The following is a 25,914-nucleotide window of genomic DNA, read 5'->3' as shown; positions in this document are numbered from 1 at the left end:
TAACTTTATAACGACATCTGAACTGGACCTTGCAGGTAGAAAAGCAGATAATGAACATTCTAGGAACAGGGGAGAACATTAGCAAAGTACAGGTAGTCTTGTGGCACTGCTACTTACGGAACAAGGTACGTGGAGGGCTGAAAAGCAGCCACGGAACATCGGGACCAGGCAGTGATAAGTCATGATGACAAGGAGACCGGAGAAAAGGGAAAGAAATTCCAGAGATGGTTTGAAGGTAGGCTCAACAGGACTGAAAAATGTCAGAGAGGACTAGTGAATAGTGTTAGATTCTTCATTTTGATAAATAAGTCAGATAGGAATGCAATTAACTATAACAGAGAAAGACAAATGGATGGCCAAGAGGCACATGAAAAGATGCTCAACATCACTAATTATTAGAGAAATGCAGATCAGAACTACAGCGAGGTATCACCTCACATCGGTCAGAATGGCCGTCATCAAAAAATCTATAAATAATAAATGTTGGAGAGGGTGTGGAGAAAAGGGAACCCTCTTGCACTGTTGGTGGGAATGTAAATTGATACAGCCACTATGGAGAACAGTATGGAGGTTCCTTAAAAAACTAAAAATTGAACTACCATATAACCCAGCAATCCCACTACTGGGCATATACCCTGAGAAAGCCATAATTCAAAAAGATACATGCACCCCAATGTTCACTGCAGCACTATTTACAATAGCCAGGACATGGAAGCAACCCAAATGTCCATCAACAGAGGAATGGATAAAGAAGATGTGGCATATATATACACACACACACACACACACACATACACACACACATATACATACATACATACACACAATGGAGTATTACTCAGCCATAAAAGGGAATGAAATTGGGTCATTTGTACAGACGTGGATGGACCTAGAGACTGTCATACAGAGTGAAGTAAGCCAGAAATAGAAAAACAAATATCGTATATTAACGCATATATGTGGAATCTAGAAAAATGGTATGGATGAACCTATTTGCAAAGCAGAAAGAGAGACACAGATGTAGAGAACAAACGTGTGGACACCAGCGGGGCAAGAGGGGGTGGGATGAATTGGGAGATTGGGATTGACATATATACGCTGCTGGGTATGAAACAGATAACTAGTGGACCTGCTGTATAGCATGGGGAGCTCTACTCGGTGCTCTGTGGTGACCTGGGTGGGACGGGATATGTGTATACATATGGCTGGTTCACTTCGCTGTACAGCAGGAGCTAGCGCAACACTGTAAAGCGACTATACCCCAATAAAAAGTTAAAAAAAAAAAAACCCACCACATACAAGATAAAAGAAATAGGCATTTGGGGGGCTGAGAGTGGAGATAAGAAATTTTCCATGTTAAGTTGCCTTTTCTGCAGGATACAGCCAACCACATGAGGGTCTTGCCTGATGATACATATCTACCCACATTAGGTCCTTGAAGGTCAAGTTCATGTATGAGAAGATATTCTCCACCTTACTTCCTTATTTCAGCTTTCCTTATTTGACCCTTTTATTCAGTTCATGTTTAATTACCCATGTATTACGTTAGTATGAAAAGTACTGTGGAATATAGGGAGGGTTTCAACAAAACCACTTATCCACAGTAGCTTAAACTAGTGAAGAAAAGTTATACCTTCTCTCAGAGGCAGAAATTATTTTAAGGATTATAATAAAAGGAGAGAGTGGCATCAAAGTACAAAGAAAGATGAATCTTGCATCTATCTAACCAGCTACTAATCTAGTTGTTTAGGGCTGCAGAAGCAGCTTGTTGGGATAAGAGAGCGTTATGGTAGTACAGCTGCCCCAGTGAGGAGTACAGGGCTCCTGGGTAAGTAGATCCTCTGTGGAAAGAAAACTTAGAATAGCAGCGGGACATACTGAATTTCTTCCTGCCAGGAATAACTGAGATGTGGAGATATCCCCTTCTTCTGCTTACCTCCTTCTCTCTTCCCATAGCTTCAGGAGTCGGTCACGTATGTGAGTTAGTTGATCTGTCTGTATACTTGGGAAAGCATGTCCTTATTAATCGTACAACTCGAAGCTCAGGAGCCCCAGACTCATGGTAACTCGGAGCGAGTGCTCCAGTCTCAGTTCCATCTTTTCTGAAAATGCCCAGTCTTTTATCAGGACTCAGTTAAAGCACGAAGAACCACTAAAACACACTAGGTTACACTACTAAGCAAAGATGATCTTTAAATTAAAAAAACAAGTGGCTTTAGTGACTATCTTCATTCTGTTGTATTCATTTTGGAAATGGACATGTTACTATTTCCATAATCCTTTAAAGATCACAGTCTTTTATAAAGAGGAACTATTATATAAATTTTCACATTATCATAAACTACAAAAAGGTTTAATATCTATCCAATTTAGCATTGAAGTCTACAGAAAAAGAAATCAATGACAACTGCTTTATTATTAAAAGTTACTGAATTCCATAAAGCACACAATGTAGTTTGTATTCAACTAACAAAAGTTTGATACATGTATTTAAAAATATATAATATATAGATTTATCTGTCAACATTTATATTCTATTTAAAAAGCAGTAGCTTTACATATTTTACAACTTGATTTTATAAAATACATACATCCGCCCTATGCAAATCTTCAAGCATGAGCTTCCATTCCTATTAATAAAATGCACAATCTATATTTCTGAATATTCAGAGAAAAATGGTACCAACTAAAAATAACGTATCCATTATGACTTGAACATGCACCTAATTCTTGGCTACTAGATAACTGACCTAATAATCTATTCAAACAACTATGTTCCTTGAGCTTGACAATCAGTTTGCATTACGTAAACAATCTGTGATTAACTATGAAGAGACTTGCATTTCCAGGGTATCTGACACAATCTACCAAATTCTTTATTCGTCCTGTTTCAGGTTTTTAATTCGAGAGGCAAGATTATTCAGTAATTTGATGTGCCAGGAAATCTGACAAGTGAAGTCACACCTAACAAGCCAAAGCCCGGTGAGTTTTGAAACCGTGCTTTTGCCTTTGAGAAAACAGCTCTGAGAATTACTGTGGGAGCAAACTTTTCTCAAAACCCTGATGGTGTATGTGCCAAGGAATAGAACAAGAACTATTTCTCCTTTCCCAATCAACTGCGCTCAACTTGTAAAACTTGAGTTCTTTAGGTATGTGAAGACGTACTGGCTTCTATTCAGACATTCCTTCCACATATTCAAAATGGCTTCAGGTATCACAGTTTTATTAACAAAAAACTTTTCATAAGAAAGATATTCATGTAATAATTTTGGAGATTCATCCCCAACTATAAGTCCCAATGCTAACATTTGAGAATTAAAGTCACAATAAACACCTCAATTATCAGGACCAGAGACTTCAACTTGAAGGACAGAGATCTAAGTTTGAAGTACATGTTTAGATTCCACGGGCCTCTAATGATAATGATGTACATAAATCTGTCTTTAATTTATGCTGAGAAAGTAAAAGTCTCCCACAAATTATTATTTTTAAAAAATAGTTCCAAGTCTCAAAATGGTTTAGAAACTTAAGTGGAAAAACACTTTCACCAAAATAAGTAATTTAATTCATTTGGGCAATAATTAGGCTTTGAGAGAGTCACATCCAAAAAGTAAATGAAATTCCCTCAATATCAGTGTTTAAGAACTAAATTATAGCTAACAACAGCTTATTTATCAAGTAGTCAATTATTCAGCAAATTTAGCCATCTACTGATGGACTAAGATTAGGTATCAGAAATTATTTTATTTGTAGGATGGAATCCTTTTATTAAAATTATTTTCTGATATAATTTTAATAATCCTCCTTCTCCAGATTTCCTAACCTCAAGAAAGGGAAAGGGAGAGGAAAGGGAAGGAAGGAAAGAAGGGCGGGAAGAGGGGAGAAAATCTGAGAGGTCAGAGGGACACTGAAGACTGATCCACTGGTATCTGTGAGGAGACAGGAAGGAAGAAGAATAAAGGAGGAATAAAAATAAAGACTGCAAAGAGGATTAGGGCCAGGAGGTGCAGATTAAAAGATAACTTTTTCACAGATCTTAATCATGCAAAGGCATTAGCATAACAGAATAGTGCAGTAGCTGATTTTGATAACAATGAATCCTCAGAAAAGACTCATGGTTAAGCCTCAGCTTTTTTTGAAAATAAACTTATGTGCACAATTACAAATCTTAAGCATTCAGCTAAAATATGTACAAAGAACTAAATAAAAGTGAGATGGAGAAATGTAAGCAGCAGTAACCATAAAGGCTTAGAACTAGTGACACTGAATTCTTTATTTAAAAAAAATTTTTTTTAAACACACAGTACCTCCTCTTCTCTTCTATTTTTAGGAAGAAGCTTTAACAAGTTTTTAAATATCTCAATTCTCAAAAACAATAGGCTTTTTAAAAAATAAGACTTGATTACCAGAAACAAGTAATATGTTGTTACATACCATTTTCATATCATTACTCATTTCAATTCATCTTTGATGCAATCTGGGAACAATTAAGCAGTCACTAGATACCTGGTTTTAGAATCTGAAGAAATTATTATCCACCACAGGAATCTAATGATATATATTTTTGCATATAGTTAAAATTTCTGAAGGGAAAAAGTAGTAAACTATTCTAGTTACTTTATACGAAATATTTATATACCTAGTCAAAACAATTAGTATTAAGATCTTTCTCCAGATGAACTCTATATAAAAGCTATTTTTAGCATTTTCTTCCGGGGATTAAAAAAAAAAGCCTTATTTCCCTGCTAGCTAAAAAGGAGGAATTTGTACACTACAAGTAAGTCCTTTAGAGATGAATATTAAATTCCTTAAGAGAACAGCCATAAAATTTATTTTTAAAAATTTATCTTAAAAAACTGAAAAGCGTTTCTCTCTTTAAAATCTATGGCATTACCTACTTGACATAATTTTTTTCTTTTTTTTTCTTTTTTTTGGAAAGGGCACCAAGTTCATGATCTAAACATGCAAAATAAGGAACTGAATGTATCACTGCCTTAACAGAATTTGGCAAACCAGAAGAATGGCCTTAAAATAAATAAATAAATAAATAAAAAAGAAGAGAGTACATATTGTCCTAAATCTGAAGGTATAATTCTGTAGACCTATGCAGCAGATAGTGCCTCACAGAGGGAATGCAGGGAAGAGGGAAGTAGCATGTTCCTATGTACACTTTCTTAGTTATTCTGGTTGACATTCAACAACGCAATACACAGAAATATTCTTTTTATTATTACAAAGCCGTTAATTGCCCTCTCTTGAGCAATGACTCAGGTAAACATCTTATGCTTTTAATAATGTAACTTATATTTAAAATTAACTTAATTAAATCTAAGTGCACAGGAGTTTTCAATGATTCCTAAATTCAAGGAAGTAACGCATAAGGTGTTACCAGATTGCAAATTTTGAATGGTTGGTGCTTCTGTATTTCAGGATATTTCATCCTATCTTCTTCTCCTTAAACCATAAAATGTACCAAAATTATCTGGTTTTCCTTTGCTTTCCTCTGTGTCATTTTAATTTATTGTACGGTATCTCTAAGTAGAGAGAGAGGTATGTTAAAATACTATTATTTGTATTAAAAAACTCAATTGAGGCTATATATGACCTATTAATCTATACGATAGCATTGTTAACCATTGACCTGGTATATTAATTCCTTTGGTGAATAAATGTCACAGGTCATTTCTTTATAAAAGGATTTTAGTAAGAGGACCAGCAGTACGGAGAGAGACCCTCACCCCACCCCAGAGAATGATCAAGTGAATCAGTAGTTTAGAGCAGTTACGTAAAATATGAAAAATACATAATTTACAGCTGCAATTTTCATATTAAAAAGCAGTTAAAAACTAAGAGTAGTTCAAAGCATTCCAAAAAACATTTTTTTGTCTTGGTTAAATCGGCCAACTAATAAGACTGATAGAGACCACTGTGAGAATTGGTGTATATCTAGTCAAGAACAAAAATGTTTTTAAGTTTAAACACTGGTAGTTGCTAACCAGCAGTATAAACGGTGTCCACAATTTGGTGGCTGGCCATAGTTTAAAATTTTTTTTCAAGTTATTTCTACAGCAGACATATTTTAGAAGTCTACCCACCCCTGAGTTCAACAATTATACTTTTAGAGTGTAAAATTATACGCCCTTAATTAACAACATGTACAAAGCTACAAAATGTCATCTATACAGAGATTAAAAACAAGTTTTAAAATATTCTTTGCCAATTATTGATTGGATGGTTTTGCTGGGGTACATATTTCAAACCTTTTAGCCAACTGGCTTTCATTTTTAAGTCCAAATTGATTCATTATATTCACTGCAGGATATGTCAAAAAGAGTGCAACAATAGGCATTAGTAAAAATAACATTGTAGTAGAAACAGATTTTGCATATGTGAAAAGGTAATTTATAAAATACATTAATTGCTTTTTAAAAAGAGAACCTAGTTGCAGTATCATTAACTTACATGGTACTGAGAGTTGGACCTTTCAAACATTTTTTTTTTCTACAGAAAAATGTTATCTAGCTTGTAAGCAAAGTCTTAAATACCAACAAAACAAAGCAAAACAAAACAAATCCCTCCAGAACAAAACTGTATGGTTGTGTGAGACAAATAAGCAAACATACCATTCTATAGCGTACTTCTGCCTAAATTTTAAAATAAAAATGTCCACACTCTTTTGTTAAAACATTAAGCCTCTGTCAAAAATGTATTTCTTATTTTAGGGTACAGGATTGAAGGACAAGATGATACTTACAAGTAAAGAAAATTTACAAGAAAAAACTTGACAAAAGTTTTTCAATTAAAGTATTGTAACATTCAAACTTGACTTAACATAACAAAAGAAACAAAACTGCAAACAAAAATGTTTACGGATTTTCCGAACATAAATAAATGGAATAGTGTCGAGGCAGCAGGGCTCATGCTGACGGCTAGCGGGAAGTAGCAGAGTGTCATCTGCTTGGGGAAGTCGTTAACGTACAAACGACACGCCCAGATCATGGACTGCAGCAGTTTACTTGTCACTGCCATTTTTCTTACTTCCAAAATAAAGCCTTGATTAAACCACTCATACCCTATATTACTGACACCTTTACTTCAGAGACTGAGGAACTATATACAACAGATGAATTCATTTTCACCATAGGGATAACATATTGTACCTCTCTGCCAATGTCACTTGAAAACTGTCCATGTCAAAACAACTTGACAGCAGATATAAACAATTCAATAAATATGCAATGATCTTTCATTACAGTCCTTTAAAGACGCATGTTAATTCATGCTGTTAACCTTAGGGTTCACAGTGCATAGAATCCAAATGTAAGCAGTTGGGGTGACTTTCAAAGTAATGTTGGTTCCCTCACTTTATTTATAATCCCACTCTAACTGGTAAGTTCATTTCATAGGCCCTATCATGCATTAATCATTGGGTGGCAGGAGTTAATGAAAATTTTTCCTGTTACAACGTCCATTGCCGGCAATGAACGTCCCAAAACCGCCAAGGAAGTCATTGTTATTGCACAATACATGAGGACCTGGAACTTTTCCAAAAGCTTAAAAAAATAAAAATAAAAAATGGAATTATATTTGACATTTCCTGACACCTGCATTAATACTGTATGACTAATAAAAGCATGTCAGTTGCCTGGACTGAACCAGCGATCAACATGCGCCCAGAATGCACACGAGTAAAAATGCAGTAAAAGGAAGTAGTCTTCATTGCCTATAGGTCACTTCCAGTCAAAGGTTAAAGTTCAAAGACTGAATGATCAAAGTGCTCATTTTCTCAGTAGGACTATCTTCTGCTAGGAGGATGATAACAGTGGCATCAACAAGTATCATCTTTAAGAAAAGGAGAAAAAAGATAATTAAAACAGTCAAGCATGCATAAGTAAAATCTACAAGTTAGTCTAATACAGAAATAATTTCAAGTAGCAAGAAGAACATGGTTTACATTTCTGACTTGTCTCCCCCAATCCCTGCAAATAAAAAAGTCCATTTTGTGTTCGAGTATATAGTGACAAGCAAATCAAGCTGTATTCTTTCAGGGAAATGGTAGTTTACACAAATCTTAAAATGATATTATTATCAGTATGTTAATTCTATTTCAAATAATAAATTGATATATGTTAGCACATATTCATGATTTACCAATCATAAGAGAATTCTTTTATGGGCAACAATTTAAAACTGTAATGAGACAGGAAGGAAACTCCTGACCAACACTGTCATGCTACTTAACACAGAATAATACAAGTATGTCACTGAAAGAAGTAACTTCACATATGAGCTACAATCTCTAAATCAATCAGTAGTAAATGTTATTAATTTCTCTTCAGAAAATAAAATTTTCAGCAAGTATACATATACATGCAAAGGAGGTCATTTTAAAAAAAACAATCCCATAGGTATAGTAACACATTCTGATAGCCTCAACACATTTATGTAACACATATAAATTCTTGGGAGTTGATGACTTATTTTACAAAATTTACTTCACAAAACCTATTTGAAGGATTTTGAGGACTGGTTATTCTTCAGAAAGAATCTCTAGAAAGAAGTAAGACTAGTGGCAACTACCCCAAAGTTCTGAAAGCTCTCAAGGAGAAAATTCTAAACAACTGGCCAAAATATTTTACACAAACCATCCCATGTTAGGACTGATATATTGCTAATAAAATTCTCATTCATAAAGACTCAATGAGAGCTAAAAAGCAGTAAATCTGACTTCTATGCTGGGCAAATTGGTGAAACATTCCATGATCCTATACGTTAAGGGTGATCTAAAGGGTGAAACAGACTAAATTTTAAAAATAAACTGTATCTAAATCATTAGAATCCTTTAAATAAATAAATAAATAAATAAGAACATCTTTAAGAAGAGGACCAAGTAAATAGTTTACAGCCTCTAACTGTCACATTAAAGTATCTGTTTCTTCAACGACTGTGGATCTTGCAATAAAGAGGATATATTTGCCATGGATCAGAATAAGCTTAAGAATATGAGGCGGTCCCTTAAAACGTCACTTCTCCAATAGAGTATTTTATAACACTAGGGTCTCTTGAAATTAATACTAAAACATGTAAATCTCTAAGCTAAAAGATGGCACTAAACTCTACCTAGTAGAGTATGTCAAACTACTGGGGATGAAGTTTAGTATCGTACCACGTAACAATGTTTACAATAAGAAAAGTGACAGATAAAATCCAACTTAAACATAAAGTTATCTAGTTAACTAGATAGCTTTTATCTCCAAAGACATATCATCTTTGATAGGTGGAACCATAAATGTATCTTTATCAGATTGTTTACTCTGAAAGTTTTTCAGTATAGTAGGCTGTTGTATGAATGTGCTACCAACCACCAAAATGATTAGGAGATCTATGAGAAGCCATTCTCCCAATCCCAATCCCCATCCCCATCTTGGGTCAGATGTTAAAAGAAGTTTAGGACTAACACGATACTACTTGCTTTGAATCCTCTATCTTTGGAGAAGTAAGCTTATTAAATAAGTTCTGAAGATGGATTTCAATTATTTCTGATAGCTGGACCCAAAGGGACTACAACATTACATATCCATGATGGCTATATGTAATAAGGAATCTATGAGTAAAAGTTCAGTATGAAGGCAGGTTATGAGCCAAACCCATGTCTACCTTTTCCCTAAATAAGAAGGGAATCACTAAGAAGCAAAACACTCGTTTGTTAACAGAAGGAACACAGTTTCCTAGCTATATGAAAAGGATTATTGGATACTAGGACTGGCTTCCAAAAAAAAAAAGTTGGTAGAGTAAACCTATCTTGGATCAAGACAAATACAGGTCTATAAAAGGTGGTGAAAGAACACAATATGTTTAGCCTCTTGGCTAAAGTATTTGTGGCAAAATTATGGCCTGAAAAAAAAAAATCTCATAATAAACAACTTAAATTTTTTCTGGAACTACAGAAGAACCTACTAAAATTATACCCTCAAATATAATACATAAAATACCAGTCCCAAAGAGGTGACACCTACCACGGCTAACTTCACTGGGCTTCTGGGAAATGTGAATGAGAGAACTATATTAGAAGGTGGTCATTTAATTTTCCCCAAAGTATAAAAACCATCACATTATATTGGAAACCATCTCCCTGGATATTCCCAGGGAGAGAAGACTAGAAGAAAAGGAACATAGTAAGAGGTCAGTAGATATGAAGTGGGATGCTACCTCCAAGAAACACAAAAATAAATCTTTACAGTTAAGTTTGTGTCTCAACAGTTTAGGGAATTAAAAGTTTTCCTTTGATGAACTGATTCAAGAAAGATTACACAGTAGACAATAGAGTTGTTATCCCGCAGGAAATAAAGGGCAAAGACCTAAACTAGAGTGAAAGTTTGGACTCAGGAATTTAGAAAGTGGCTTTGTAACCCTAAAAGGTAGTACAAATAAAAAGGTTCAAAACTAACATAGGTAAACCTACGGATAGTTATTAGGCAGGGAGAAAAGGAGTTTGTTAATACTAGTCTGAGACAGTTTTGTGTTCCTATCTCCACATTATCCTACAAGGAAATGTTCCAGCTGAATGGAACCCGAATGTAGTCTATAGTTTTATAAAAAATATTGCTCTACTCCTCCCCAAATTACCATCTCATCAGTCTACTGGACATAGTATTGAAACATTATGCCAATTTAGTTCTTATAAGCCTAGTTTTCTGCAGCCCATACTCAGCAGCCGTCTTAAACTATATTGTTCAATTATCTATCACCTTAAGGAAACTGCTTCAGGAACCACAGATCTGTACTCCCATCTGTGAAAAGCAACCATTTATGAAACTAAGTCATATATGTTTAACACTGATCCCAGGAAACTGATGGGTACCATGAATGGACTCTAGTTGGTTATCTCACTGAAGTATTCTTATGATCTCATAAAAAGATACTTTCCATCTTTTTTAAGAACGATTATGTCTGTTTTATGATACAGAACTCTGAGGCTCAATCACTAATTTGTGCACTGAACTGGGTACAGATCTGTTCTCTAAGGAAGATTCTACACCTGAACCACAGGTGACTTCTTCAGCCCTTCTGTATGCTGAGATGAGCTGCCTTATTCAAACACCTATTTTGGTCACAGGCCTCTTTACTTTTTTAGCCCTATTCTCAGCTCAACTGATTTTTCAAAGCATATGGACCCCCACCTTAACCAGCAACACAGAGTATCTGCATTCCAGTGCAGGAAAGACCTTAATTCCTTAGTGAACAGAAACTATAAGAGAGCTCTGGACAACAGATTGATAGTCAACTTCAAGTAATTAACAACAAGGAATATGTACTCACATACCAATGACTTTTTACACGTTAACAAGTTATTGCGTTCTAGAGAAGAATCTCAAGAGAAATACAATAATATAAGGTGTGATGTGTACAAAGACAGTAACAGTGGGGTAGCATGACTGGCCTAATTTTCAAGGTATACTAATAATGTGGAAGATCACAAATTTACGCTCAGAGAGGCTTTTTTTCAAGAATCCAACAGTGGTATCTGGCAGCTCAATTTTGGTGTGTCAGCTGAGTCCTTCTCTTCTAAAACCAGGAGATCAACTCAATTTCAGATTTGTTGTTCTTCATTAATAATGCCTCCATCCTACATCCTGGAAGCCCCCTCTGAGGTACACAGATGTCACTAATCTGAACCAAAACCTCTCTTGCCTCTTTGATTACACCTGACAAACACTCTGACCCACGCTGACCCAAGTATGTTGGTCAGCACCACACAGAGGGGCTGTGGAGCTTGACATGAGGCCTACAATTCTGCTTGGTTTCTAGAAACTGAAATGTTAAGTGTTTCAGTGAGTTCTTCCAACTCCAAGCAAGTCTTTGTTCAGTCTCTGATCTTTTTGTTTAGCATTGCAGGTCACATCAGGACACTACTCTGATCTTGCAATCCTTTCAGAATTAGATGATGGTAAGAAAATAACTAGAGCCCGTATTTCTTGGTAACTGGCATTAGTTATAAGGAGAACATAATCAATGAAGATCTTCTGGAACTAAAGCAGCTAAGCGGAAAAACATAAGCTGAAACTTCAAAAGTTCCAAAACAAAGCTAATGTGGTTCTGCTTAAACGAGTATGATTACCTTTTTTGATAAGATTTTCCAAATTCAACTATAATACCAAGGTGGGCTATTTTTCATATTGTTTATAACTGTTACTGTGAAATGTGTAAAGGAGAAGACAATATACACTACACAGCTGAAATGCTTTAGCTTTGTAAAGGTAAAGGAACAGTTCAAGGAAGAGTCCCTGTACCCAACCACCTGTACGACAGAGCGGGTGCTCTATCATCTCAAAGTATAATGAACACTACCCTTCTTTGATTTCGTATGACACTCACTCATGGAGCAAAACCGTCCATTTAAGGGAGAATGCAGGAGAGGAATGGTTCAGGCATATAGGATTCAAGCAGGAGCAAAAAACACAGTGAGATAAGAATGGTCACTGTAAGGCAATGAACTGAGGAGGTTTTAAACAGGATGATCTGTAAACGAAAAAAGTTATCTGTACCTGGGACAGGAAACTAGAAAAGGATAGTCATGATTCAGGTGAATTAGAATCAGGTGCCTTTTTAAAATGGCTGATTTGTATTGAGGGGGATACTTTTAATCTGTTTACTGGGAAAATGAATTCCTATACAAACCCTGTACCATTTTACATTATGTAAGAGGTTAATTTAGTTTGAAAAGCCTCTTTTCTTAGTACTTCTTGGCTAACTTGGGAGATGATCCACCTTTAAACTGTTAAAAGACTTTTCTACTTTAGTTATAAAAGTATGGCTTTCTCAAGTAATAGATAAAAGCCATTAACTATGAAAAATAACTTCTACTATGAAGTATATTTTATTTTAAAGAATTTTTATATTTCCAGTTTTACTATGCAAGTTTTCTTATTCAAAAGCAGGCAATAAGGGACTTCCCTGGTGGTCCAGTGGTTAAAAATCCACCTTCCAATGCAGGGGACGCAGGTTCGATCCCTGGTCAGGGAACTAAGATCCCACATGCCGTGGGGCAACTAAGCCTGCACACCACAAATGGAGAGAAGCCCACATGCTGCAATGAAGATCCCTCGTGCCGAAACTGAGATCTGACACAGCCAAAAATTAAAATAAATAAGTAAATAAATATTAAAAAAAAAAAGCAAGCAATAAGAAATTCTGGAAGTATTCTTAAGTCCTTCTGATAAGTCCCTCTGACTATACAAGGCAGCATTAGAGGGCTTAAGAGATGATTATCTTTTTGAAATTTCCCTACCAGGGAATAAGGAAGGGAAAAATGGGAATATACGGTCTAACAATGGGGTGGGATAGAGTGGCAAAGAGAACTGTTATTTTCAAAATATACATATTTTAAAAATTACATCATTCTAAGACAATTTCTTCTCAAGTTTAACAAAAAAACTTAAAAGTGGTTTAAAAACACTGTGGAAAAGACAATTGGGGAATTTTTCTATTATTAGTGAGATTGGGTCTGAAATAGAATGACTACTATCTTGGCAACTTTGACATTTTAAAAAATGTTTGATTTAGTTGTATTTGTCAACATTCCTGATTGACGAATCTTAATTTTTGATGAATTTAAGAACTTATTATGCAAAGGTAAAGGGGACTGTGACACTCAAGGAATGTTTTTTCTTTTTGAAAAGGTTCTTTGTAAAGGCACAGAGGGAAGAGACAGCTTAGTATTTAGTCCTAAAAGGCAAGAGGATGTGCAAGAATGAGAAGCCAGAAATGTAAACTGAAGGAAATGGCCAATTAATTCAAGTAGGATCTTGTTTAGTTTTAGTGGACCTTCAGTGTTCAGATTCCCATGGGAAAACTGTCCTTTTATATTTAAGAATCCCTGAAACAGTAGTTATCAAGTGACCAGCTATATCAGAATTATTGGGGATATCTTAAAAAGTAAAACAAAACCAGCATTCTGGCACAGTAAGAAAGTTGATCAGATTCCTTAAAGGAGGGAGTAAGCAACAAGGCTTTGGTGAAAGAGTTCCCAGGAAGAGTGGAAGGAGTCCTTCCAGGCAAATACAGCACGCGTGGAAACAACAGAGGATAAGGACTAGAGCGCCTATTATAAATAACGCTCCGTGGAGCACGTCATGCATCAAACATTTTTTGTATTAAAGATGATTTTCCAAGGATGGATTCTCAGAAGTTTAGCAACTAAGACAAAAGGTTCAGTCGAACTTTAAGCTTGCTAAATATCGCTGAACTGCTAAATACTGTTGAACTGCTGTTTCCTTAAAGGATTACACTAACTTGCTACACCACCAGCAAATATGAAAAGGTTTTTTTTGTTGTTGTTTTGTTTTGTTTTTGGCCATGGGGCATGCGGGATCTTACTTCCCTGACCAGAGATCGAACCCATGCCCCCTGCAGTAGAAGCACGGAACCTTAACCACTGGACCACGGGGGAAGTCCCCTGAAACCAGTTTTATTCTACCCTTTACTCTCCTCCTCCAACACTGCATTCATTTTATAAAATTCTGCCAATTCAGTAAGTTTCAAAATATTAAATTTGTCATTATTTTACCGTGCTGAACTTTTTTGCCCACGCTTGTAATTAATTTATTCTTAAGCAACTATTATAAATGGTCTTTATTTTTAATCAAGCTATGTCTTTCACAATTTTATTTTTTTAACTTTATATTGACTGTGATTTGAGGTTTTTCCATGCTTTTTTTCTCTTAATTTATTTATTTTATTTATTTAGTTTTGGCTGCGTTGGGTCTTCGTTGCTGCACGCGGGCTTTCTCTAGTTGCGGCGAGCGGGGGCTACTCTTCGCTGCGGTGCGCGGGCTTCTCATTGCGGTGGCTTCTCTTGTTGCAGAACACGGGTTCTAGGCGTGTGGGCTTCAGCAGTTGTGGCACGCAGGCTCTAGAGCACAGGCTCAGTAGTTGTGGCGCACGGGCTTAGCTTCTCTGCAGCATGTGGGATCTTCCCGGACCAGGGCTCGAACCCATGTCCCCTGCATTGGCAGGTGGATTCTTAACCACTGCGCCACCAGGGAAGCCCGAAAAGAGTAATTCTATTTCAATGTCTATTCTTGCATTATTATCTTTCGGTGTTTGGTAGACTTATCCTCCTTCATCAACCTTTAATTCAAAATTCAAACTGCTCTTCTCATCTTTCTTCCAAACCTTAAAAGCACCCACTCTATCATTCTACTGAATTACATTAAACCAATAATTTGTAAAGAATATACATTTTTATAATACTTTAAAAATAATTTTTATAAATAATTTTATGGATTCTCATGAATGTAAAGTTTCTGTTCCTAATTTCAAATACCTCTTTGAGGAAGCAGTAGTCAGCTTAGAAAAGATGCTAGCAGCCTTCAATTATTAAGCTACCATTACCCAACAGAAACAATAGAAATTAAATTATTAAACATAATGTATTCATAAAGCTACAATCAGTAGAACCTCAAATTTTTTTTCAGGAATAACTATTAGAATAGGAAGAGCTTTCTCTAAGTTAATGGGCCATCTCTAACAATGTGATCCTCCACCCTAACAACAGTACCACAACTAAATGAGTACACAAGGCAGCATAACTTCTGTATCAAGTAACAGGTTTCCCAATAGGCTAGTTCTAATTTGACTCAATATTATTACGGACTTCTGTTCTGCAATACAATGGTAGAGCAGAATGTTAAAGCGATTTTAGATTTTACTTGTATGATGGCCATGATTTTATGTGCCCCATTAAAAATCTAGTCTAACTTATCCATAAAATATCTTAAACTATTTTAAAGATTCATCTCCATATTACAAAAGTACAACATCAATTATATATTCTCTCTTTTTCCCAAGCAAGCATATATATAATCTTTCAAACCAAAATACTGAAAAGTTATCATTCTAAAATAAAACTGCTTACCATGATACCACCATTTTGTTTTCTTTGGATTCTTGTTACATGTTCGAACATAAAAAGAATTATCTGGTGGTCGTCTCTGAAACCAAAAAGAATTTAAATAGATAAGAAGTTGTAAAACAGGAAAACATAAGGGGGAGATAGTTTTAATAAAAGCTCTAGCAAAAATATTACAGAATGCATAAGAAACAATATAAATGCAGATGTCATAACTGAAAAAATAATATATTCCAGGAAGTGTAACCTCTTGACACTGAAATTGTTAAAAAAAAAAAAACAGGTGTGCATATGTGGTTTGGGTTAGGTTCCAATGGGATTACTAGACAATGACTATCAACCTAAAGTGGCAGCATTAGGTTATAAAGAATTTTGGTTTCATTTATCTTATCTCCCCAGAAATAATTTAATAATTACTTTTGTGAGCTAATCAAAACAAAACTCTACCTAACTAGGTTTGTCTGAGAAACTCTAGCAACTTATAATCCTCCACAAAGGATTATTGTTTTCCTGTAAACACATATCATCAAGGAGAGACCAAAGGATTTGGTTTCCAAAATGTATGTAAGAGGCAAAAGGGGGAAAAGACACATTAGCATTTCTGCAATACATACGCCCTGACTAGCACAATATTAGAAGCATACGGCAGCTCTGCAAGGAGTTACATCAGAAATAGCTGTAACTACAACTAACAACACTGAAGACAGGTTATGAAAGAATTTTCTTGAAAACTGTTGGATGTTGATCAGACACAAAAAAATATGTGCCTCTCTACAAAGATTTGGAAACATGTCAAATTTGTATTAAAGCCACTGAGGGCAGGTTAGTAGATAATATGATAGGTCCAACCAAATAGCAATGGTGAACAGGACTACCTAGGTAGCAGGAAGGAAAACTGACAGTCCACTTGGCACTTCTAAAATTCATATACATAACTATGATCTAACTCTTATGAGATAATAATAACAGTAATTTAACAGAAAGAAAGAGTAGAGCATAAGACACGAAACTATACCAAGATCACCCTGTTTATACAGTTAGAGAAAATTCCTGAAAAATTATTATCATGAAATTATATGTCTACTTTAAAGAATAGATGATCTGCTATTGTTTGTCCTGTAAAGTCATAACCTGTGTTCATGTGGAATAAACTGCTACTACTGTAACAAACAATAAACTCATCTATTTATCAGAACCCAATCTTCAAAAAATAAGTTTCTTTTTGTGAAAAAAGAAACTGCAACGAAAGAGTTATGACTAAAAAATGCCTAGAGTTAAATTAAAATTTGTATTCAGGGAGTTGACTACTCTCTGAATACAACGGAAAGTGACACTCACGGAACCATGTCCACCACAGAATAAAATTCATCTGTTTTAATAGAACAGCTTTCGGTGAATATTTAAAAGACATTTTAAAGCCTATTTGGTGCTAGATTCCCCTCAGTGCCAAAGCACGTTTCCTCTTCTTCTTAGTAATCTAGTACTTAGCACAGTAACAACAGCACATAGCAGGTACCTAATAATGTCTGAATTTTATCATTTTCTACAAAACTAATGCTGCCAGAATTCTGACTTCCAGATTATCGTTTTGGTTGAATAAATTATAATTTACAGTTTATATTATATAATATAGTTTATCAATAATTTAAATGGAATGATTAGTCTTATACTAACTGTGCAAGAAACACTAACAGCAGACAACTAGAATGTGAAGGGAAAGATGAGGGTTAGAAAAGGATGAAGGAGTTAGAGAACGTAATCATTTTCTAGCTTTTAACAGGAAATCATTACCTTTAAATGTAAACAAAGCTAGTAATCGTAAGGCACATGTAAGGGCTATGTGCAGACACCACTCGTGTTAATCTTAATTTCTCTTATTAAACCCTAGAGTTACTCCCTCATCTTTCTATAGACATTAACATTAAGAGAAGCCCCTGTGATTGGAAACTGCTCTGTGCCACACCTGAAGGTCCAAAGCCTGCATGTGGGATGGTGGTGGAGATGGGGAGAGGAGAAAACATGGAAGCAGTAAACGAAAGAAACTTGTTTCCAAGCCCTTGGGGTTAACAAAAGCTCAAGTGTAGCCTAAAATGCAGCTTAGAAAAGCTAACAAGGAGGAAACTCAAGTTAAAAGGTGGTACTAACATTAGATAATAGGCACCCTATTTCATCTATTCTAAGATGTACATTTTTTTCTTAATATTCCTAAATGGGGATACATGTCTTTCAACTAATGGTGTATCATAGTTTAACTGCCAGAAGTTTCATTCTTCCTCTTGTACATAAAATTGCATATTAAGGGCTCTGATGCTACGGTTAAAAAATACATATACAATTTAACCCATTATTTCCCATTCTTATTTGAACAAAAAAATTTTTTTAAACCTAACACCAAGAAACCTCTTATGGAACTAACATTTCAAGAAACTCACTTTGTAAACAAGTGGCTTAGAGTGTTTCAAAATCTAGATAACCCACCATTTAAAAATGAAGTACTATCTAAAAGTTTTCTAAATATTAATAAAAATGACAGTTGAATTTGGAGAAGAAAAAAAAAAAAACCTGCTAAAATAAATGAATAACCCCACAGCTCCCTAATCTCTAAGGTAAATTCGTTTTTCCTTTAAAGAGAATACAAAAGGAAACCCCCATGGAGAAGAGATGCTTTAAAACCTCTCAAGCAGGAATGACAAGACACTAACCCTCAAGCAGGAATGACAAGAGGGCAGAAACACAGAGAGGATTTAGATATTTCAAAAGGGTATTCTAAATTTAACTCACATGATTTTTCTTTCTGGTCTTTTCCCCCCTTCTCCATCAGACACAGAATCTGTAGATTAGTAAAGGAGAATAAGAGGAAAAGTCCTGAAAATTCTACTGGTAATCTAGTCCTCCTTCAACCTCGGCTTTATGATAGGAGAGCTCTGGTTCCTGGGAAATCCCCTAAAAGAGGCTGATAGGGTGGAAGCCAGCAGGGGGGGGGGGGGGGGGGGGACAAGGGAGCCATAATGCTTATTCCTGGGTCTTTCCACTGTGAAATCTAGAAACAATAATTTCTTGTACATTTTTGACCTGTGCATGCTTACAGAAATAAAATTCAGATTATTTAAGAACATCTGCAGAAATTTCCTGTTTAAGAAATATGAAACAATGTCTGACTTCTATTATCAAATTATTTTCCAATCTATTACTAAAACGTTCCCTATAACTTCGTAATAGAAAGCATTAAGTCCTTCTTCAAATAAATTATATATTAAAATAGCTTCTCTACCCAAACTAAAAGAAGAACTATACCTGGAATAATTCTGAAAAGTCCTACCTTTTCTTTGCAGCTGGAAAGCATACTAATAATGCTAAGACAAACTGATTGGACTGAGAGCGCTGGGGACCAGTCTTCTGTTAGAATGGATAAACAGATATGACCATTGCTATAAACATGAGGATGAACAGGAATATTTTCACCAGTAAACATGACCTAAGAAAGAACAAAATTCCATTAACACTCAAATATTCCGTATTACCAAAAAATAAAATGTTCTCCAGGTAAGTTAATATTTTTAAAACCAAATTAAAAACAAATAAAATCAATGCCAGGAACAAGATAAACAACTGCTTTGTTCTTATCAATTCAGTAAGTACTGGTTTCACTATATGAATGACCATGTAGTAGGAAAAAACTCCAGATTACCTATTTTATATTTCAGCTATTTTTCACAAATTCCTTTTAAAATTTTCTAAATTACCATGTATTTTTAGACTAGTGAAAGACAACTATATTTACAAGAATGGTTTTTCAAATTACTCATTGTTCTCTGCAAACAGAAATCAAATACAGTTAAATTTCAAATGAAAGTATTCAACTTTAGGACAATATGAATTACACGCGGTAGGAACACCACTTCCACCTATAACAATGTTATTACCTTAGGTGCCATATGCAGAAAGAAATGACTGCTACATCTTTCACCTCATCTAAACTCACACTTCCATTATGATGGGCACAAACTACCACTTATTAATCAGCAAATATCTATGTGCTTAGATGAAAAAACAAAGGTTGAATGCGTCTCCCAATTACTTGCTGTTTTTTCTCTGCCTTTTCTTTTACTCAGTTCTTCTACGTTTTCCCCTTTCTCCATCTTGCCTCAGCACTGTTTTGAAAGGTAATAAATCTATTATTTCCTTCCTTTGCCCTAATAATTCAATGTCTCAATAATACTGTTTCTTAAACATATCTACCTAAGCATCTGAATAGGCAGGAGAGTAAATTCATACAACCTGAGGAATCTGTAAGCATAGCCCAAAGTAGGTCAAAGTAGAAGTCTCATATTTAAGAATGCTTAGATATATGTTAGTTCATAATAAATTATTTACTTTGATATAAAAATTAATCTGTCAATCTTTTAAGTGAATTTTATACTGCAGTATAATATATAATTTTTATTGTTGCTTAGGAGTAATTCCTATTTCCTGATCTGGCCCTTAAAAAAAAAAAAAAAATCACCTGGAGAGCTGGCTAAAAATACAAATTCAAGAGCCCCACTTTCCCAGATTCTGATTCACTAGGTATGATGGCATTTTTATAAAACTCATCAAATATAAACCAATAGTTCCCAAACTAGGCTTACAGTAAGTATATCTTAGCCCTGCAAATTACCTCACACTCAGATATAGAGGAATCTTAGTAAGGAGAAACCCTACCTTAAGTGATGACAAACTGATGAAATATATTGCTCTAGGCATAAGCCCCCTTTTTTCCTTTATAGAGCAGAAGACAGCCAGTGAAATAAGGGTGGCCAGAATAAGGTATGCCGTATTTTAATATGCGATATGCTATGGGAAACTACCATAAGCTAGGTTTTGCTTTTATTTTTAAATTTCTACCTACATATCTGGTTTTATTACAATTTTACAAATATTTACATTTAACAAAGCACTCTTTCATATAAGTAGGAGTTCTCAAATATTTCAAATATACTGCTAACAAATGGGCCTCATTTCCTTGGCTGAAGCTAATATAAGACAGGAAGAGGAATTTTTTCCTCAAAGGAATGACTTCATACACTTGTGTTTCTTTTTTTTTTTTTTCTTTAAATTCTGGTGATCCACCCTCCATTCCCATGAAAAAAGAGCTAAAGTAAAGCTGAAAATTAAAAGTAAAGTCTTAAAACAAGAGATATCAAGTGACTTGTCCGGCCCAATTGCAGAAGACCCCCCCGAAAGACTTCGGCACAGCTGTGTTTGAAGCACCATTTATATCAATTATATCTATCAGAATTAGTGCCTTTTTCATCATTTTTTGCTAAAAAAGTACTGCTCTGCAAAGGGAAATGACTGCTTAAAGGTCTTGCAGCTCCATGAGTCTATCCACAATTATTTTTTAATTTTTTTATAAATGTGAACTACAGTTTATTATATTATATGCATTTGATATTCCCACAATGTGTTGTGGATGTCTAGAGTGGGAGTTTACAAATCTCACAGAATATGCATCTGCTTTGGGGTGTTCATTCTGCCACAAAATGCCATTTGACTAATAGGATATTTTCATGAAGAACACAAGCAGTGCCCACGAGAGCTTACTCCCTGGCCACAATTATTTTTAAAGGCTATTTCTTTTCCAGTAAGGTCTTTTTTAAAACAAGTCATGTAGAACAGTGCTCTGGTGCCAGAAAAGTAAGAACTGCCAAGTTATCTCTTTTGGCACAAATGAAGCAATGTATCAACAACCATCAAGGAAAATACACAGACAGCCAACCAAAAGGTTATCACGAGATGCTTTGACTAGCCAATTCACAAAGCAGAAGGAAAGCAGTATTCTTCTTGGAGAGAAATGATTATAAACTAAATCACTTGGTCTGAGAGCCAAGAAGTATGCATGAACCAAAAGTAAAGGAGAAGAGAAGAGAAAGAAAGGGGATGAGGAGCAGTGGAAGACACCTACAGCAGAAGCAGCAGACATTCTATAAGCAGAGAAGAGAGCCAGAAATCAAGGAGAAAGAAAGAGTTTTGAAGTTTGAGGGGACTGAAATAAAAATAAATTAGATCTTAATAATGCTTAAAATAAATCAGATCTTAATAATGCTTAAAAAAAAAAAAAAAGCAGGGGCTTTTAAACCTGCTGCATTCAGAGCAAATGCAACCAGCCTAAAACTTCTAGCAACCAAAAACAGGGGAACTAACTTGTTGTACATGGTACAGGTAACCCCTAGAACCCAACCTGGCAGATAGAGAATTTTAGAAGTTTGTCTAAACATGGACAGGCTCCATCCAGGATTTCCTGAATTCCATTCAGGAATTCAGATGAATTCCTGAAATATAAGAAAAAAATTTTTTCAACAGTTTATTCATGTAAAGGCTGGTAAGCAGTCTGCACAGTTTTGATGCAAACTTTGCTATTCTGGTTCTCCGCATGTGACAGAAGAGTAAACAATACTGAATTTCTTCAAGACTACACTCTTTTTTTTTTTTAAATAAATTTATTTATTTATTTATTTTTGGCTGTGTTGGGTCTTCGTTGCTGCACGCAGGCTTTCTCTAGTTGCAGCAAGCCAGGGCTATTCTTTGTTGCGGTGTGTGGGCTTCTCATTGCGGTGGCTTCTCTTGCTGCGGAGCACGGGCTCTAGGTGCACAGGCTTCAGTAGTTGTGGCACGCGGGCTCAGTAGCTGTGTCTCGTGGGCTCTAGAGCGCAGGCTCAGTAGTTGTGGTGCATGGGCTCAGCTGCTCCACAGCATGTGGGTTCTTCCTGGATCAGGGATTGAACCCATGTCCCCTGCACTGGCAGGCAGATTCTTAACCACTGCGCCACCAGGGAAGTCCCAAGACCACACTCTTAACTATCCTCGTTTATTTAATATGCAGTACAAGCCAGAGGAGGAAATGCACATTTCAGTTTTTTTAATACAGCCAAGTAGGCTCTGAAAACTTAAAAGACTTGAAGCTGTTTCCAGAGTTCAAAAACCTTTCTGGGGGGGAATCGCAAATAGCTGATAAACTATCCAAAACAGATGTGACAATATAACTGAATACGATGAATTTGAAACCAAAGGGAATAAAGAATTTTGCTAATTTATTTTTTAAACAATTTATTCAGATTCAAAGTAGTCACATAGATTGAACAGCGACCAGAGACTGCACACATTCCCCACTGCATAAACCATACTGAGTAAAATGGAATTACAGATTTTTAAGAACAAGCTATTAAATGGAAAAAAAGTCACAATTTTAGAAAAGGATGTTAAATCTAATGCATGTGAACCACATCTTAAGTTCTGAGTGTGCATTAGAAGAAGTCCTCATATGTCTCTAAATTTCCAAATATCCCCCATCAGTGTGGCTCAAGTTCAAGAGCAGGTGAGATGTGAGAAGGAACTCAGCTCAGGATCCATATCATTTTGGAGGTAAGTTCGCATGTCCCACATCCAACCTAACATTTTAAGCAGGCCAACCTCTGGGTAACCTTTGGGTACTAAAAAATCTAAACTGAAAGCCACCAACAGTGACAATATAAAGGATGGATATTAGCTAACTGTTTCTAACGTGAAATTCATGGCAATCATACCTGAGGACGTCCAAAGATCAGGCTCAGTACTGTGTGACCTCACAGTATTGAGATCTTAGCACAATGAAGGCATACTAATGTGTTCAGACCAGTGCTCTGGAAGTGATTAGAAAGTCAAACACCTAATATGGTATATCAAGCTAGGTGCAAATACAATATACACAGAATGAGCAATACATAACAGGCTACAGTTATAAAGCCAATCTACTATATAGATACCAAGATTTCTACAGGGACAATATGAGGGGATGTTTTCTCTGATTAAAATTGTCAGTAGATGACAATATTTAAAGGGCAACTATAAAAACTGAATATACAAGCAGAGAGTTTAATAAACTAAATCAAATATCTCATTATGAATAATATATATGACATAGGTAGTCTAGAATAAGTGATAAATACTTGACAAAAGTGACGGGGGTAAGAATTTTAGCATAGTTCTCCATTCAGTCCTCCCCTTTCAGTCATCTAATGTGTATCAGCAGCATGAATACTGATGGCTTCCCCAAAGCAGGGAGAATCAGACCACGGACAAAAGGATGAGGACACTATGAAAACAAGTTCTGGATCTCTGCAATGAGGGAATTTTAAGCAACATAACAAAAGGGTTCGTGTTAAAGGGGCATGAACAGGAGGGGGAACAGGGGTGAGGGGAAAGTGATTACTCTTCTGCCCCAATGTTTCTAAAGCTTTATAATCAAGGCAAGTATATTTTTAGCATCTTTAAAGTAAGTCCAAAATATTGCCACCTTCCACAACCTCCACTGCTACCCTTCTGGTACAAATCACCATCACCTCTCACCTGGATCACTGCAACAGGGGCACCCTTGTGCCTCCAGAAGTCAATGTGCCACATAACAGCCAAGTTTCTCCTTTTAATTTTAAGTAGGAGCATGTCGTTCCTCTGCTCAGCATCTTCAAGGGCTTCCTACCTCATTGAGAGTAAAAGTCAAAATTCTTACGATGGGCTATAAATGTCCTATCCAATCTCTAATGGACCTTCCAGCCCAAATTCTCTCTCTGACCTAGGCCCTACTCTCCTCTTCTTGATTATACAACACTCCAGGGAACCACTTAGCATGCTCCAGATTCAGGACCATTGCATTTTGTCTTCACCTGCCCTTTCTCTCACTCCTTTCATGTGGCTTATGCACTCAACTCTTTCAGATCTCTGCCCCAATGTCACCTTCTCATGACATCTTTCCTGCTCACTCTACCCAATGCTGCAACACCCTGACTCCTCTTTTCTACTTTTTTTCACCATCTTCCATACTATATATATTTTGCTTTTTGTTTACTGTCCTTCTCTTTCTACAAGAATGCAAACTCCACATAAGGAGGGTTTTTGGAGGGCCATTTTGTTCACCACAGAATTGCCAACACCTAGTAAAGTGTTTGTCTTATGATACATGCTCAATAAATACTTACAGAATGAATGAATAAATGTCTATCTATCCAAATACTAAACAGATTATTGGCTTTTTAAAGTCAGGCCCAATTCCTTTTTAATTTTTGTACTCTCTGCCATCTCTAAAGTACACAGTTCATGCTCAATACATGTTAAATTAACCAACCATTTACCTGTATCCTAGCATAAGGAAACAAAATCCACTATATAGAAAGAATTTTATTTTCTGTATGGCTGCTGGGAAGTGCACATTACTAGAAAACGGTGATGAAAAGGTACCTCATCTCTGCTCCCATTTTAACTGAGGAAGTTTTTTGTTGCTGTTATTGTTTCTTTTAAAGCAAATGATTGGGCCAAACACCATGTTTTACATAGGTAGCCTTTTCACTGTAAAGTGAGATACATATGAAATTAATTATAACTAGTAGAAGAAAATAACACAGCCTACAAATTTTATGTATAGTCTTATAGATCTCATTTACAGACAAAGATCTCACTGACACAAAATTAATAATTTCACAATGAGATGCTTATTCTACGGATATGTCCTCAAATTCTACTCTGGTAAGTAGTGGTAAATTTAGTACTGCTTATTGCATAGGAAAATGAAAGACTAATTACCTAACAAGAGCCAATGCTTCCACATCTGAACAAATAAAATCTTTGGTGAATGGCGAATTTTACTGCCCTTATCCAGAGCAATGCAATGGACCTTTGGAAAGTTTTAGTTATCCGAAAAATCTTGAAATCTGTATGTACAACAAGCTTTGATTACTGGACATGTTATAATTATTTTATAATCATACAGATGACGTGATTAATAGAATTTAAAAATAATTTGAAAGTATTACTGGACTCAGAGTGGTCTGTTATTTTTCTCAATCATGGATATTAGAATATTATATATATATATATATATATATATATATATAAATATATATATATATATAAATATATAAATTAACTGATGTTAAAAACTCGTATTCCAAAAGATTGGGAACAACCCCCCTAGGGTTTCCACATCATTCTACATG

General features: G+C 35.5%; 1 protein-coding gene across 3 annotated transcripts in view; it reads right to left on the bottom strand.

The window, feature by feature from the left end:
• Positions 1-2,397: 2,397 nt before the first annotated feature.
• The window catches only part of UBE2W (ubiquitin conjugating enzyme E2 W), a 74,122-nt gene continuing 50,605 nt past the window's right edge, over positions 2,398-25,914 (bottom strand). Inside the window, exons 4-7 of one of the 3 annotated variants that reach the window (XR_014236381.1) lie at positions 19,230-19,385; positions 18,692-18,740; positions 15,917-15,992; positions 7,792-7,842 (exon numbers count right to left, since the gene is read on the bottom strand). Coding sequence is in view for 2 of the 3 variants with exons in the window: in XM_082363649.1 (XP_082219775.1) it covers positions 7,829-7,842; positions 15,917-15,992; positions 19,230-19,385 (246 nt within the window). In the remaining variant the exon portion in view is untranslated. Of the gene's footprint in view, positions 7,843-15,916; positions 15,993-18,691; positions 18,741-19,229; positions 19,386-21,196; positions 24,401-25,914 lie in introns of those variants that run through there. The other 2 variants (XM_082363649.1, XM_082363650.1) reach the window with 2 other exon arrangements.

The sequence above is a fragment of the Balaenoptera borealis genome (genome assembly GCF_965194805.1).
Source record: "Balaenoptera borealis genome assembly, chromosome: 17".
Classification (NCBI taxonomy): domain Eukaryota; kingdom Metazoa; phylum Chordata; class Mammalia; order Artiodactyla; family Balaenopteridae; genus Balaenoptera; species Balaenoptera borealis.
This window is presented reverse-complemented; position numbering and strand designations above follow the sequence as displayed.